Raw genomic sequence first — 15,104 nt, 5'->3', positions numbered from 1 at the left:
ACCAAAGTTAAATCAGGATCAGATTAACAATCTTAAGAATCCCATTTCCCCTAAAGAAATAGATGCATTGTGAAGCTAACTGCACAGCAGCTCCCTGCCCTGCTTGCTCTGCAATTCACGGTACTGTTAAATAGTTCCAGGGTATTTGTTACTTTGATAATAAAACCCCAGTACCTCCTTCAGTAAATGTGCAAATTAAACATTTTACTCATTCTAAGACCCGAATACTTTAAGACTTACTCCCCTGGAGGGAGCCCATAGCAGACTTGCTGAGAACATCCTTCTTAGCTGGATTTTACACCATTCGTTGCTTCTAGTGTTGAGCTTATCTTAATGGTTTAAGTGTGTGCCTGAGAGCTTTTGGAGGTACCTTCTGATGTTCCAGTGTGTTTTTCATGATATGTCTCTCACATCTAATGACACTGCCTAAAGAAGACAGTTTCTTGGGGGCTCTGCCTTCTAGAAAGTTCCTAGTGTTGATTTCATTTTTGACTAAGAGAACAAGCACTCTAGTCTGGCCTACTTAGAGTTGTGTTTGAGACTGCGTGTCAGATGGCCCTGTCCTTGGCTTGCTTTCTGTGTGGTGAGACTTACCTTCTTCTCCTGGCTTTTCAGTTAAAGCAGGTTGTACTCTCCAGAACTCCATTGTCACTTGGGAGGGAAATGCTCATTTAGGGAGCTTTTGGTGGCTGAAATAATCATTCTTCCTTAATGTCAGAAAGAGTGGCTCATCAGACCAGCACTATGGTGAAGTGCCTGATGGCATCACTTAAAGATGTTAATAAAATATAACTTTATAAAATTTAAACAGATTAAACCATTAACATATGTCCCATTTTGAAAAATTCAAACTACTGAGTACAAGAAATCTGGTAAAGCTCATGGCTTTTTCACCACTCTGAGCAAACCAGTGCTAATTTGCTCTATAACTTTTTGGGATTTTAAAGTAATTTTTCTTAAGTTATTTAAAATTTATTTACCTGTATCTTTTTAAAAAGATTTGTTTGTTTGTTTATTTATTTATTTATTACTGTAGCTGTCTTTAGACACTTTTTCTTCTCTCTCTGGCTCCACGTGCTCTGGCCCAAAGATATATTCATTATGTCTTCAGACACCCCAGAAGAGGGCATCAGATCTCATTACAGATGGTTGTGAGCCATCATGTGGTTGCTGGGATTTGAACTCAGGACCTTCAGAAGAGAAGTCAGTGTTCGTAACTGCTGAGCCACCTCTCCAGCCTCTATTTACCTGTATTTTATGTGCATTGGTATTTTGTGTGCATGTATATCTTGGAGTTAAAGACAGTTGTGAACTGCTATGTGGGTGCTGGGATTTGAACCCTGATCCTCTGGAAGAACAGTCAGTGCCCTTAACCACTGAGCCATCTTTCCAGCCCTGGGATTTTTTTTTTTTTTAAAATGTGTATTTATGTACATGAACACATAGACATATTATTTCCTTAAAATGGAATAATATTTAGCAACTGTTGCCATCCTTACAATATATATAAAGTCCATGGCTTTATTAACATATAATTTAAGTGTCCTGTAATTTATCAACTCAAGTGGTAAGATTGTGTTTTAGGTTTTTCCACATTGTTGAGTACCATTATCATAATTCTAGAGCATTTTAAGAAAAGGTTTGCTTATGATTATATGCTCATGTGTATATGAATGTGTGTGCATGTTTGTGCAGGTGCCCAAAAAGGTCTGAAGAAGTCATCGGATTCCTTACAGTTAGAGTTAGAGGTGTCTGTGAGTCCCCTGACATAGGTGCTAGGAGCTGAGCCCTGCTCCTGATAACTGAGCATCAAAGCTCTAACCACTGAGCAACTCTGCATCTCCTAGAACATCATTCCTAAGGAATCCCTGTACTCACCAGTCAGCTCACATTTCCTCAGTGCAGCCAGCCACATGTGGTCTGTTGAACAGAGCTATCTGATTATTCCTGTATTGTATTGTTTTGTTTCATTTCAGGCCCTGAAAATCCTTGGTTGGTCCAGGCTTACGTTTCAGCAGCTAAACACCCTTTTGCCTCTGTGGTGGCTCAGGAGGTTTTTCAGAGTGGAATCATTCCTTCTGATACCGACTTCAGAATCTATAGGGATTTTGGGAACATTCCAGGTACTTTGTTTGTGGTCACAGGCTGTTGTATCAAAAACAAACTTTATTTCTTGAAAGTTGTAATAGCTTCTGAGAGGACATTATATGTGAGATATTTATCTTCTGACTCAATGTTTTAGTTAAGGTTTTACTGCTGTGAACAGACACCATGACCAAGGCAACTCTTATAAGGACAACATTTAATTGGACCTGGATTACAGGTTCAGAGGTTCAGTCCATTATCATCAAGTTAGGAGCATGGCAGCATCCAGGCAGGCATGCTGAGAGTTCTACATCTTCATCTGAAGGCTGCTAGCAGAAGACTGGCTTTCAGGCAGCTAGGATGAGGGTCTTAAAGCCCACACCCACAGTGACACACCTACTCCAACAAGGCCACATCTACTGATAGTTCCACTCTCTGGGCCAAGCATATTCAAACCACCGCATTCACCAAAGCAGCCTTCTTGATGCTGTCTTTTCAAAGCCCCATAGGGATTTAAATGCTTGCCTCCTCTGTGGTGTTGGTGTGCGCCAGTGTGGCAGATGGAGAGACCTGGTCAGCACCGCATTCTCCAGATGCCAGCGCGCCTCAGGGTGGCTCCCATGTTGCTGTCTTGCTTTTTCAGCTCCTTTGATGATTTTTACAGTTTATGTGAGATTTAAATTTGGCTCTTAACTGCCCAAATTCCATTCTCAAAACTTTCTCCCCCTAATGTGTGACTTAAGTGCTTCCTTAATTATTATGTTTTAAATTATGGACCTTGGTTATAGATTTTTTAAATTTAATTTATTTATTTACTTTATATCCCAATATCAGCCCCCACCCCCACCATCCCCTGGTTCTAGAATTTGTAAGAAAAAGATTTATGTCATTCATGAATATGACAGATAAAGTTAACCTCTTGTATTGACATTTTGTCCTTTAGAATTTAATATGTCAAACAAACAGGCCTACCACAAGTCTGACCTTTAAAGTAAGATGACTTTTCCATTGTCTGTCTTAGGAATAGACTTAGCTTTTATTGAAAATGGATACATCTATCACACCAAGTATGACACAGCGGACAGAATTCTCATAGATTCCATTCAGAGAGCAGGTTGGTATTTACCGGTTTGGCTTTTGATATACAATGATGATCTGTTAAGGATGTTTGGGAGAGAGAGAGTATGTGGCCAAACGAGTTACAGACTTGGAGTGGAAAGATGAGGGCTTAACTTGTAGTCTTTGATGCCTGACTTAGCAATTAAAAACTTAGAAATCGTCACTGTGAATACTTACAAAGGAGTGACCCCAGGCTGCAGTAGGACTGTTGGACAGTAAAGAACACAGACAAGTGAATGCTATGAATTGTAGTAGCATCAGGACCTAGGTTTGTGTACCAGATGAAAGCAGAGAATGGTACATGATGCTTTGTTAGGGTGGTGAGGACGGATGAGGCACTTACATAGACAGCATGACAGTGCTTCCCGGAGTCTAGTGGCATTAGAGGAGGCCACCTGAGGCCTAGGGAGGTGACAGGGATCTGGGCTATGGAGAGAAGATAGCCTTTTAAGTAAAAGCATAGCATAGAGCAGGAGGGACCTGGGAGGAGGGGATGGGGGGTATGCTGTGCTGTCAGGCTGGAACGGAAGTAGTGCTTTCAGAAATAGAAGGGGTGAGGTTGAAATATATGGGGTAAGGATGCTAGATGGCTTCACAAGTTATCAGGGATTTGAAGGTAGAGAGCTTGCCTAATGTGTACGAGATCCTGCAGTTTATCCCTAGCACTGAAATGTGGTTGAGTAGATGGCTCAGCGGACAAAGGCTCTTGCTGCCAAACCTAGCATCCTGAGTTTGATCCCTGGGACCCACATGGCGGAAGGAGAGAACCAACTGCAGAAAGGTGCCCTCTGATCCCTGCATGTATGCTGTGGTGTGCAGCACCCCCAGGAAATAAAAATGTGATATACAATATGTAAACTCAAAAGGAACCTAAAGAAATAAGGAATCCTTAAAGGTCTCATTAAGGCAAACTCATTAATGAACTCATTAAGGTGGTGTTAAGTGTTATGTTCTGGCGATGTAGTGCAGAGTAGAGTGAGGAGTCAGTTTCCGACAGTCGTTTATATGGATGAAGACAAGCCTTGACTGGCACTAACAAAGGTGCTGGGAAATAGGTACATTTTGAATATTCTCTCATCTGGTGTGTGTGTGTGTGTGTGTGTGTGTGTGTGTGTGTGTGTGTGTGTGTAACTTTCCTCTCTTCACAGACATGGTATATCAAAAATCTGGACAGTTTCTTACTTTGGAGAGGTCCTTCCCATTCTTACTCACCGTGTGGGATAGTGACCAGGCTACAGAGCTCACTTCTTGTCAGCCTCCTGCTTCTACTCCGAGATGCTGGGGTTACAGTCCTACACCACCACACCTGGCTCACTTCAAAACTTTTTTTTCCTGATGTAGGATTTCACTCTGTAGCCCAGGCTAGCCTTGATGTTGCAGCCTTTCTGTTTCCTAACTGGGCCTTTCATTGTTATTTGTTCTGGTTTGTTATCCTGATGGACTGGGGATCAAACCCTGGCCTTGTGTATGCATTGCAGGACAGCACTGTATCACTGGTTCCAGAGCCAACTCTCCAGCTAGTTTTAGGGAAAATTATTTTTGTTTTATTTTTAAGACAAGGTCTTGTTGTAAAGCTCAGGCCAGCTTTGAACTTGCTATATATATATCATAGACTGTCCTTGAATTCATGATCCTTCTGCCTTTGCTTCTCCTTCATAATAATTTTTTTAAAGATTTATTTATTTTTAAGTGAATTGGTGTTTTGCTTGTATGCATGTCTGTGTGAGTGCCAGAGCCTTGGGAGCTGGAGTTGCAGACAGTTGTGAGCTGTCCTGTGGATGCTTGAAATTGAATCCAAGTCCTCTAGGACAGCAGCCAGTGCTCTTAACCACTGAGTCATCTCTCTAACCCCCTAATAATTCTTAACATGCTTTAACAACTTCATGAGAGGCGTTTTTTGTTTGTTTGTTTGTTTTATTCTTGTTTTCCCACCGACTGACTTTCTGGTCTTAGTATCTCTCATGGTTATAATGTATCCATGGGGCAGGCTTGAGACAGCTTTGGGACAGCTTTGGGACTGTGCATTTGGACTTAGGGAATAGCAGTATTAGAGGGCCAAGGCTGAGCTTCTAAGTGGGGAGGAAGGAGAGCAGGCGCAGGGGCCTCATCTGGGAGATCTGGCAGGAAAGGGGAGAGCAGTGGAGGGTGGAAGAGATGTCACTTGTGTGTTTCCCGGGTCCTTTATTTTCAGATAGTGCCTGATTCACTTCTGCTTCATGCATCTGTATGTGGAAGTCACAATGGAGTAGCTTACTAGACCATGTTATTTTTTTTTAATAAAAGGTGACAACATTTTAGCAGTTCTTAAATACCTGGCTACGTCTGACATCCTGGCTTCTTCGTCTGAGTACCGGCATGGAAGCATGGTGTTCTTTGATGTGCTCGGCCTGCTGGTCATTGCGTACCCTTCTCGTGTCGGCTCCATAATCAACTACATGGTGGTCATGGCCGTGGTTCTGTACCTGGGGAAGAAACTGCTGCGGCCCAAACATAGGAGTGAGCCTTTCCCTTTACTGTGCACTTCTGGGATGGGGTGGGATTTGCTGGAGAGTTCGTTAAGTATCTTAGGAAGTTACTTGCTTTACATGTTTAGAAATTCCTAGGTAAGTATGGAGTCGGTATGTTCCTTACCTTTGCGTGTGGGTGAAGATAACCGTTCTCAGGCACTCACCTGAAGCGGGCAAAGCCAGCTGGATTGTCTGCTTTAGCAGCACTGATGGAGGGCAGGGCCGCGAAAGAAGGCAGGACCAGGTAAGAAGGCAGGGCTGGGTAAGGCTAAGCCCTGCTATGCAGCAGATGCCCTGTGCCCCGCAGGGCTTGGCAGGAGGCTGCCCAAGCGCCCATTCAGCAGCCAATGAACAGTGTTCATCCAGTCTCTTGTGAAGGTGTGAAATCACTAACAATGCTGAAATGGAACTTCAGGACTGGAAGGTGTTTGCTTTTCTAAAAAACAAAAAACAAAAAACAAGAGTTGCTAGAATTGTTTCTCTACTTATTAATAACAAATAATTTCTTGAAATTCAGTAATATTTTATACTATGACCAAGTCTATAGCCAGTGTTAAAACTAAAGTTTACACAACCAAAAAGAAAAAAAGGTTTATAGAAGTTGACTTTTTTTTTTTTTAATATATTTATTTATTTGTTGTGTGTGGGCACATGTGTAAGTCTGGGAGTCAGAGAGCAGCTTGTGGGACCTGGCTCCCTTCTTCCACCACGCAGGTCCTGGGGAGCAAACTAAGCTCATGGATTTGGCCCGCTGAGCTCTCCTGCCAGTCCTGTAGATTGACTGTTAGTGAGACGTCTCAGGAGGTCTTCCGTGCTGCAGGCCAGCAGCGCGCAGTCCTGAAACGGGTGTGATTGCAGTCTTCCCGCTCCCCTTCCGCCTGACTCGTTTCTGCTTGAAATGTCCCAGCGTTTAAATTGTCATGTTATAAGTATTTAGCATCAGTTGAAATTATTCTTTATCACCAGTTATTTTCCCTGTCATTATTTCCCATCTTTTAAAACATTTTACATTTATTTATTTCCCACTTCCTTGTGTGTGCTTGTGTGAAGTCAGTAAGACAGCTGTGGCTTCAGTTTGCTGGGGTCTGGGGATTGAATTCAGGCTGCCAGGCTTGGATGGCCAAGTGCTTGTTTGCTGGACCATCTTGCCAGCCCTATGCTACTGTCTTTTAGCAAGAGTTTATATGGAACTTCATCTTTTAAAATTCTTGCTAATAGTTTGATAAACGAAGCATTCTAAAAGTAACGATTACTACCTCTTTCCTTAGTAAGGAAGGTATCTCAATTCCTGTGAGATATCTCTCAATGTGCTCCTTGAACATCTTTATTCTTACCCCACTCTTGTGTTTTAGTTTTCTCTTAACTACGGCATTTAAATATTTTCAATTATGCAGTAAAGTTTTTGTTTTAATATTTGCCCTTTAGCTGGTTTTCTTCTAACTGGTTTTGTAATTGGTTTGATGAAGATGGTGACATTAACTTTTTGTTCTCTCTTCATTAGATGCTAATTACATGAGAGACTTCCTGTGCGGACTCGGGATCACTTTCATTAGCTGGTTCACTAGCCTTGTTACGGTCCTCATTATAGCACTGTTCATTTCTCTCATTGGACAGTCTCTCTCATGGTATAACTACTTTTATATTGCTGTTTGCCTGTATGGAACTGCAACAGTCGCCAAAATAATATTCATTCATACTCTTGCAAAAAGATTTTATTATATGGTAAGTGGCTGATGTGTTTATTGTTTTCTTTTTGCTGCTTTCACGAACTGAAGACAAACAAGTGAAATTATTGTGTATGGTCTTTCAGAGCTATTAGACATGAACAGCTGGCTATAGACAGTGCTGCCACAGTTGTGTTAATTTCCTGGATTTTTCTTATTCTCAGAAGTGGGGTGCAGAATTCAAGTGATGTTGCAAAGCTGTGTACTCAGCAGTGTTTAGAGTGGTGGTGGCAGTGAGGCTTGCTTGGTGGCTCTCTGCCTCTACTGTTGCTCTATAAGTGTTTCCATGTACCAAACGCACTGGCTCCCTTAGTCACAGTGTGACGATCACTGCTCTCCTCTGCACTGCACGGCTGGTGAGGGGGAGCTGCTGACTTCTCCGAGGCATCCCCGTGTTAGGCAGTGCTCTCCGAGGCATCCCCGTGTTAGGCTATGTCTGACATAACCTGGACATGATAAGCGCTTCTTTCCTAAAAGAATAGTGCATGTAAGATCTCCTCATTGTTTTTTCCTCCACTTTTCTTTTTGATATTATATCATTTCTCCCTTTCCTTTCTACCTTCTAATCCCGCCTTTAGACCTCTCCTTGCTCTCTTTCAAATCCATAGCCTCTGTTGTCATTGTTGCTAAATAAATGTATGTATATATGTTCATAAGTATAACCTTTAGTCTGTATAACATTATTCATGTCTGCGTTAGAGCTGACCATCTGGTGTTAGATAACCAATTGTGCTCTTTCTGGGGAAAGACTATTTCCCCTCTCTCAGCATTTCTTAGTTGCCTGTAGTTCTTTGTGTAGGGTTGAGTGAGGCCTTGTGGTCTTTCCCTTATTTACTTTACCATGTCTATTGCTGTTGTCCGTGTGCAGCTAATATTAATGCAGTAATGGTGGTGGGTCTTTATGGATGTAGCTTCTGACATTATTAGGAGACATAGTGTCATAGCACTTTATCTTCCAGCTCTTTATGTCCCCTTTTGAAATGTTCTCTGGGCTTTAGGTTGTAGAGTTTTTTTGTAGATGTATTCATTGGCATTGAGATCTACAAGTTTCTATTTTGATTGGTTTGGTTTTCTATAATGTCCCCAGGAAGGATGCATTCAGGTCCAGCTTACAAGCATTTGGCTCAAGTGTCTGTGCATGGTGTCTTCAGCAATTCGGACTTATCTTCTATTGTGAGGGGTAACCAAGGGCAATTAACAATAGCCTTTAAGGTTTTGGGAGTCTCTTGGGCAACCCTGATCTTATATTATCTGGTGTGGTTTTGTACATTTTGTCTAGCTTTCCTCAAACTTCTGTCTTTGGTTTCTTGCCTTCCCATGATGCCCAGGGTGAAGGGCATCAGTGACCATTTGTTTCCGCTGCAGCAGATGCTTAGCCATGAACTTCCTTGTGTAGGTTGTTCCTTAGTCATTCTTGATGGCTGCAGGCCTCGAATAGTCAAGGAGGAAGAGAGCCCCTTGGGTCTCTCACAGGCTGCAGCTTGCTTATTAGAGCTACGTTGGCTGGCTGATTCCTAAGGACCTGCCTTTTCTGCCTACTCAAGCTGGGATTAGCAGTGAGTGCCAATGTACCCAGCTCATTTATGTGGGCTCTGCATATACAGTACTTTACTGTCTCCTAAGGTCCCCTGCCCCTTTGTTTGTATTTTGCCTTTACTTTTACTTTTGAGGCAGGGTCTCACTAAGTTTCCTCAGGCTGGCCCTGGACTCAGCCTGTATCCCATGTGGGTTTTGACTGTGTGTTCCTTCTGCTTCCTGGGGAGCAGGGACTGCAGGCCTGCACCAGCACCTTGTTGTTTTACAGTCTTGGCTCCCGGCTGGCTGAGTGCTCCATGAGCATGGGAGCTCTTCCTCTGAGCGCAGCTTCATTCCGAGTGTAAGGACAACTGTGCTTCTCAGCCATTGTACAGTGCTGAGAAGTCAAGTCAGGAGTTACGGAGAGTGCAGGGGCAAGAGCGACAGGCCTGCACAGGGTGAGCCTTTGTTTATGGAGATGGGGACATCTGAGGGTGCTTTAGAAACATGAGCACGCCTGACAGAGAACAGGCTACTAAGCAGTCAAAAGTAGGAATGCTTTTTCATGAGACACATTTGAGTCACAGTCAAAGAAAAAGTCCATTGTGATGAAGACAAGATGAGAAAAACCTTAGCAAGCAAAAAGTGGGTCAGGGTGACATTTGAGATTGGCCCTAAAGGTCAGGCCACCATCAACCTTTTCTCAGCAGGACAGAGATGAGTGGTTTTATGATTTAGAAAGGAAACTCTGGAAAAGGACAGGAGGAAGGGAAGGGTCAGTAGAGGTGTGAATGAGAGCAGATTTGAGGAACATTGTCTCATTTGTTCAGCTCTGGCACTTACTGTGAAACATGTTCAATCACTTCAGTGTTCCTTACTGAGCTCTTTGAGAGTGTTCAGTTTCAGATTGAATTACCGTTACTATTATGATTTTGAATTTTCTGAGACAGTCTCAGAGACCTACGTTCCCAAGCTGGGTAAGAATCTTGTACCGTAGACTGGCTACAAACTTCAGGTTGTCTCACCTCAGCCTCTGGAGTGCTGGGATTACAAAAATGCTCTGCCTTATCAAACCTTCAGATTGAGTTCTGAGAATTATTTTCTTTTTTAAGACCACGCCTCTAATGCTGGGTTGAACATGTTAAGTCAAACCAGTCAAACCTGTTTGCCAGTGAACTTTAAAGTGGGGTCTCTAAATACAGAGATCTCTGAGGAAGTAGAGATGAGAATGAGAGAAAAGAAGCTTAAAGGCAGCCATTCCCTCTTTGGTGGGTATGCACTGAAGTTATGACTTCGAGACATGGATATGGTAAAATGTTTAAAGTTCCTTGGACAGCTTTCTTCTGAAATAGTATACAGTGCCCTTGGCTTCATGCACTCACTGATAAGTGGACATTAGCCCAGGAACTTAGAATACCCAAGATACAATTTGCAAAACACAAGAAAATCAAGAAGAATGAAGACCAACACGTGGATACTTCATTCCTCCTTAGAATAGGGAACAAAATACCCATGGAAGGAGTTACAGAGACAAAGTTTAGAACTGAGATGAAAGGATGGACCATCCAGAGACTACCCCACCGGGGATCCATCCCATAATCAGCCACCAAACGCAGACACTATTGCATATGCCAGCAAGATTTTGCTGAAAGGACCCTGATATAGCTCTCTTGTGAGGCTATGCCTGGCAAACACAGAAGTGGATGCTCATTGTCATCTATTGGATGGAACACAGGGCTCCCAATGGAGGAGCTAGAGAAAGTACCCAAGGAATTGAAGGGGTCTGCAACTGTGTAGGTGGAACAACAATATGAACTAACCAGTATCCCCAGAGCTCATGTCTCTAGCTGCATATGTAGCAGAAGATGGCCTAGTTGGCCATCATTGGGAAGAGAGGTCCCTTGGTCTTACAAACTTTATATGCTCCAGTACAGGGGAAGGAAGGCCAGGGCCAAGAAGTGGGAGTAGGTGGGTAGGGGAGCAGGGTTGGGGGAGTGTATAGGGGACTTTCGGGATAGCATTTGAAATGTAAATAAAGAAAATATCTAATAAAAAATTGAAAAACAAAAAAGGAACCTTAAATTTTGTAAGGAAGTGTCAAGAATAGAGAAAGGTGGAACAGCATCAGAGGTGATGAAGTGGCAGGAGGAAAGATAGGGAAATCAAGCCACATGTCCCCCATGGTCATTGCTGGGATGGTGTGGTTTGATATGTGCTCTGTGACGCTGTAGCAGCTGGTAATGTCCTTCACAGACCACTACTCTTCATTGTTTCAACTGTGTTTGGAAGTTGCAACAGCAGCAGAAGAGCATGGGGTGGGTGTTTTTAGGGGTCCTATGACGGGAGCAGGATTGCCTCTGCTTTCTTATCATATGAGTTGCCCCATCCTGTGCAGCAGGTGGACTTCATCAGTTTGCAGTGTTGACCCTGCTGACAATAAGATGCATTTGGCCTTGAGATAGAAATTGCAACAAGATCTTATGAATGACTGTGAATGAGACTGTATTTCTCTTTCTTTCAGAATGCCAGTGACCTGTATCTGGGAGAACTGTTCTTTGACACCTCACTGTTTGTTCACTGTGGTTTTCTTGTTGCTTTAACGTATCAAGGGTTTTGCTCTGCATTCATGAGTGCCATCTGGGTAGCTTTTCCATTGCTCACAAAGCTTTGTGTGTACAAGGACTTCAAGAAGCACGGTAGGGTAATTTTGTTTGTTTTTTTTTATAAAAATAGGGAATATGTTAAAAATGCAAAGCTCCCAGATATTATTTGACCAAGTTATCTTTCCAAAATATTTGTTTTAATTTTTTATGCCATGCAAGTATCTTATACTGTATACCCCACCCCATTTTCACACTTCTGAACATATGCTAGTATATTGCTTTAATACTGTTTGTACTTTATCCTCCCTGGTAAAATTGACTGAGTGCACTAAATCACATGTACCAAGGGACTAGAGTCCCACCTGACCCAGTTTCTGTCAAGTGCCAAGCAGGTAAACCCTGAAGATGAGCCCTGCTTCGTGCCCTAGAATTCCATAGGCTTGTTGTTTTTTTCTTTTCCCCTAGGTGCCCAAGGAAGATTTATTGCTCTTTACTTTTTGGGGATGTTTATTCCATATCTGTATGGGCTCTACCTCATCTGGGCTGTATTTGAGATGTTTACTCCTATCCTTGGAAGAAGCGGTTCGGAAATCCCTCCTGATGTTGTGCTAGCCTCCATTTTGGCTGTCTGTGTGATGATTCTCTCCTCCTATTTTGTAAGGAAAAATGTACTGTTTTTATTTTCTATATATGTGATGACTGAGATGTACTGGATTCTGTGAAATTATGTTGCTCATACTTTATTAAGAGAATTTAAACTTGAAGGGGCGGGGTCAGTGTTTGTGCACTGTCAGGTTAATGTGCCAAGAAAATGTAGGATGATATGGTGGCCCACACTCTTGATCCCAGCACTCAGGAGATAGAGACAAGAGGAGCTCTGTGAGTTCCAGACCAGCTAGAGCTACATGGTGAGACCGTGTTTTGTTGTTACTGTTTTAATGTTCACACACACACACACACACACACAAAGCCTTCCTAGCTATCCAGATTCCCCTCTCTTCCTCCCCACCTGGAGACAGGTTCTCATTCTGGCTTAGAACCTTGGGTTACCAGGATGGCCTTGACTTGTGGGATTCCTCCTGCCCCAACCTCCCAAGTGCCGGGAGACATCACACCTAGCGTCTAAATCCTCTCTTCAAATAGCCTTCCATTGTAGCAGACAGGAATGTGTGGAACAGATACTGTGTGGATTGAGATGTTCTGTTCTGAACTTTCAGAATAGTCCCTATGAGCATGTTTTGAAGTTAGTAAGAGGCCAAATCACAGTAGTTTAGGTTGTGTGTGTGTGTTTGAAGTGATTTCAGTATCATTTACTTCTTCATTGCTGTCAAATCAACATTCATGAATTTGCCCCTTGGGGTGATACCCAAACATGCTTTTGTTTCTCAGTCTCTTGAGTATACTGTGTAGGTATGGAGTCTCACCTTTGTCTGTGAGCTCCCCATGGGACATCTTAAAGGAAAGGAAAGATGGTTGGTCGGTATGGCCCAGGACCCTCAGGAAAAGTTCCTTTGGTATGATGACTGAGGCTATGGTGAGTCTCTCTAGAGAAAGCATCTCTTCCAATCCCTAAGGAGTTTTACTGAGTGCTAGAGCTAGTCCTTGCCATCTGAGGCTAGGGGACCAAGTAGAGACAGGGATTGGAGTTCTTTACAGCTTAGGTTTTCATGCACAGGATAGAGCCTTTTCAGATCACTGTAGTAAAGGGCATTCCTTGTGGAAATGAGGTTCTGAGGGCCCAGGGAGCTAAGATTACCACAGCCATAGTCTGTGTCGTCTATCAGGAAAGCCCTGCATACGTGGCTTTCCATATGTAGCCACGTAAAGTCATTCTTATGTACATGCTTGCTGTTGGCTAACTAGCATTAAAAGGAACCTGACATCCTAACTGGCAACCAGATTGCAGGCTGGGGCTGTAGCTCACTAAGAAGAGTGCTCCCTCCCATGCATGGGGCCCTAGGCTCGGTTCCCCAACACTGAAAGAACATTCCCCCNCCAGCCCCCCCCCCCCCCCATAAACAATAAAACCTGCAAGGGCTTTATTCGCTCTCAGTGTTGTTTACAGAGGTGGATGGAATTCTAATGTTTGTTGCTTCTTTTACTTTTATTATTAAACCTTCAACTCTGTATTTCTGTATTTGTTAAGTGTAGTTGCTTTTCCTTTCACTGTGACAAAATGCCTGATAAAAATAGGAAAGGAAAATTTTATTTTGGGTCATGGCTCCTGAAGGTACTGCTCATCATGGTGGGAAAGGCACAGTGGCACTTCTGGTGGCAGGAATCTGTGGCAGGTCTGAGTGGAACCATGACAAGAAGCCAGGGCTAACAGACCCGACGACTTGCCACCAGAGATCTACTTTCTCCACTTAGACCCTGCATCCCAAATAGCACCTATCAGCTAAACGTTTAAACACAAGAACTTGAAGAGAATGTTTCCCATTTAAAGCATGATAGATAAGTTTGTTGTTGAGGATGAAGGGAGAAAGGCCTGGGCACAGTGACACCTAACTAATCCCAGCACGCGGGAGGCTGGGGCAGGCAGAGCACGACTTTGAAGCCAACCTTGATTACATATTGTGATGGCATCCCCAAAAGGAAACAGTACAGCCATGGAGGAGAGAGCCTTCTGTCCTCTGTAGATGGGGTCTAGTCTAAAGGTATTTATATCATGAATTAGGTTTTAATTATTCTCCTAGTGGTCCTCAACCTTCCTAATGCTGTGACCCTTTAATACAGTTCCTCATGTGGTGACTGCATCCATAAAATATTGTTGCTATTTCACAACTATAATTTTGCTAGTTACGATTCGTAATGTAAATACCTAATATGTGACCCTGTAAAAGAGTCTTTCCGTCTTCAAAGGGGTCAAGAACACATAGTTTGAGAACTGCTGTACAAGAGATTGACATTTTTGGTGTCTACAAAGGTGATTCAGATGTAGGATATTTGAATTCCGTTCCACTGATCATGTGGAAGGGAGAATAATGAAGCAGTGAAACTGGAGCTCAGGAAAGCCCCAAGGCATGGCTGTGCTTGAATCCATAACAAGATCAAAGTGTACTATCACAAGGTAAATCTTACCCAGAAGGCTTTTGGAAGGCACACCTCTTGGAATATTAATTACAACTGAGTATGTTGGTAGTGTGTATCTGTGAAGACAGCACTTTTGAGTCCTAGGGCAGGCTGGTGTAGACAGGGAGCTGTAGGTTATGTTGAGACAAGGCGATACAGCGAGAACTTATCTCAAAACAACCCTAACCCTCTAAAACTACAAACCGTGTTTCCTCTTGTTACTATGTGAAGTGGTACTGTGACTCTAGCTGTTGTAAGTCCCGTTCTCTTGGTTACTTATTCACGTGTTACAGGTTAAAGACAGCTGCTTCTTGATGGAATGAGTTGCTCCATGGGTAACAGAACACTGAACTAGAATCTTTTTTTTTTTTTTTTTTTTTTTAAGATTTATTTATTTATTTATTTATTTATTATATGTAAGTACACTGTAGCTGTCTTCAGACACTCCAGAAGAGGGAGTCAGATCTTGTTACGGATGG

At 42.8% G+C, this 15,104-nt stretch overlaps 1 protein-coding gene across 2 annotated transcripts in view; it reads left to right on the top strand.

The window, feature by feature from the left end:
* The window catches only part of Ermp1 (endoplasmic reticulum metallopeptidase 1), a 59,785-nt gene that overhangs the window by 34,716 nt on the left and 9,965 nt on the right, over positions 1-15,104 (top strand). For both annotated transcript variants that reach the window (XM_029537236.1, XM_021192689.2), the window contains exons 5-10: positions 1,977-2,123; positions 3,107-3,199; positions 5,488-5,700; positions 7,213-7,433; positions 11,472-11,646; positions 12,019-12,209. In XM_029537236.1, coding sequence (XP_029393096.1) covers positions 1,977-2,123; positions 3,107-3,199; positions 5,488-5,700; positions 7,213-7,433; positions 11,472-11,646; positions 12,019-12,209 — 1,040 coding nt within the window. The remainder of the gene's footprint in view (positions 1-1,976; positions 2,124-3,106; positions 3,200-5,487; positions 5,701-7,212; positions 7,434-11,471; positions 11,647-12,018; positions 12,210-15,104) is intronic.

Source organism: Mus pahari, chromosome 1 (assembly GCF_900095145.1).
Source record: "Mus pahari chromosome 1, PAHARI_EIJ_v1.1, whole genome shotgun sequence".
In the NCBI taxonomy this organism is placed as follows: Eukaryota; Metazoa; Chordata; class Mammalia; order Rodentia; family Muridae; genus Mus; species Mus pahari.
Note: the sequence above shows the minus strand (reverse complement) of the source record. Positions and strands in the feature narration are given on the sequence as shown.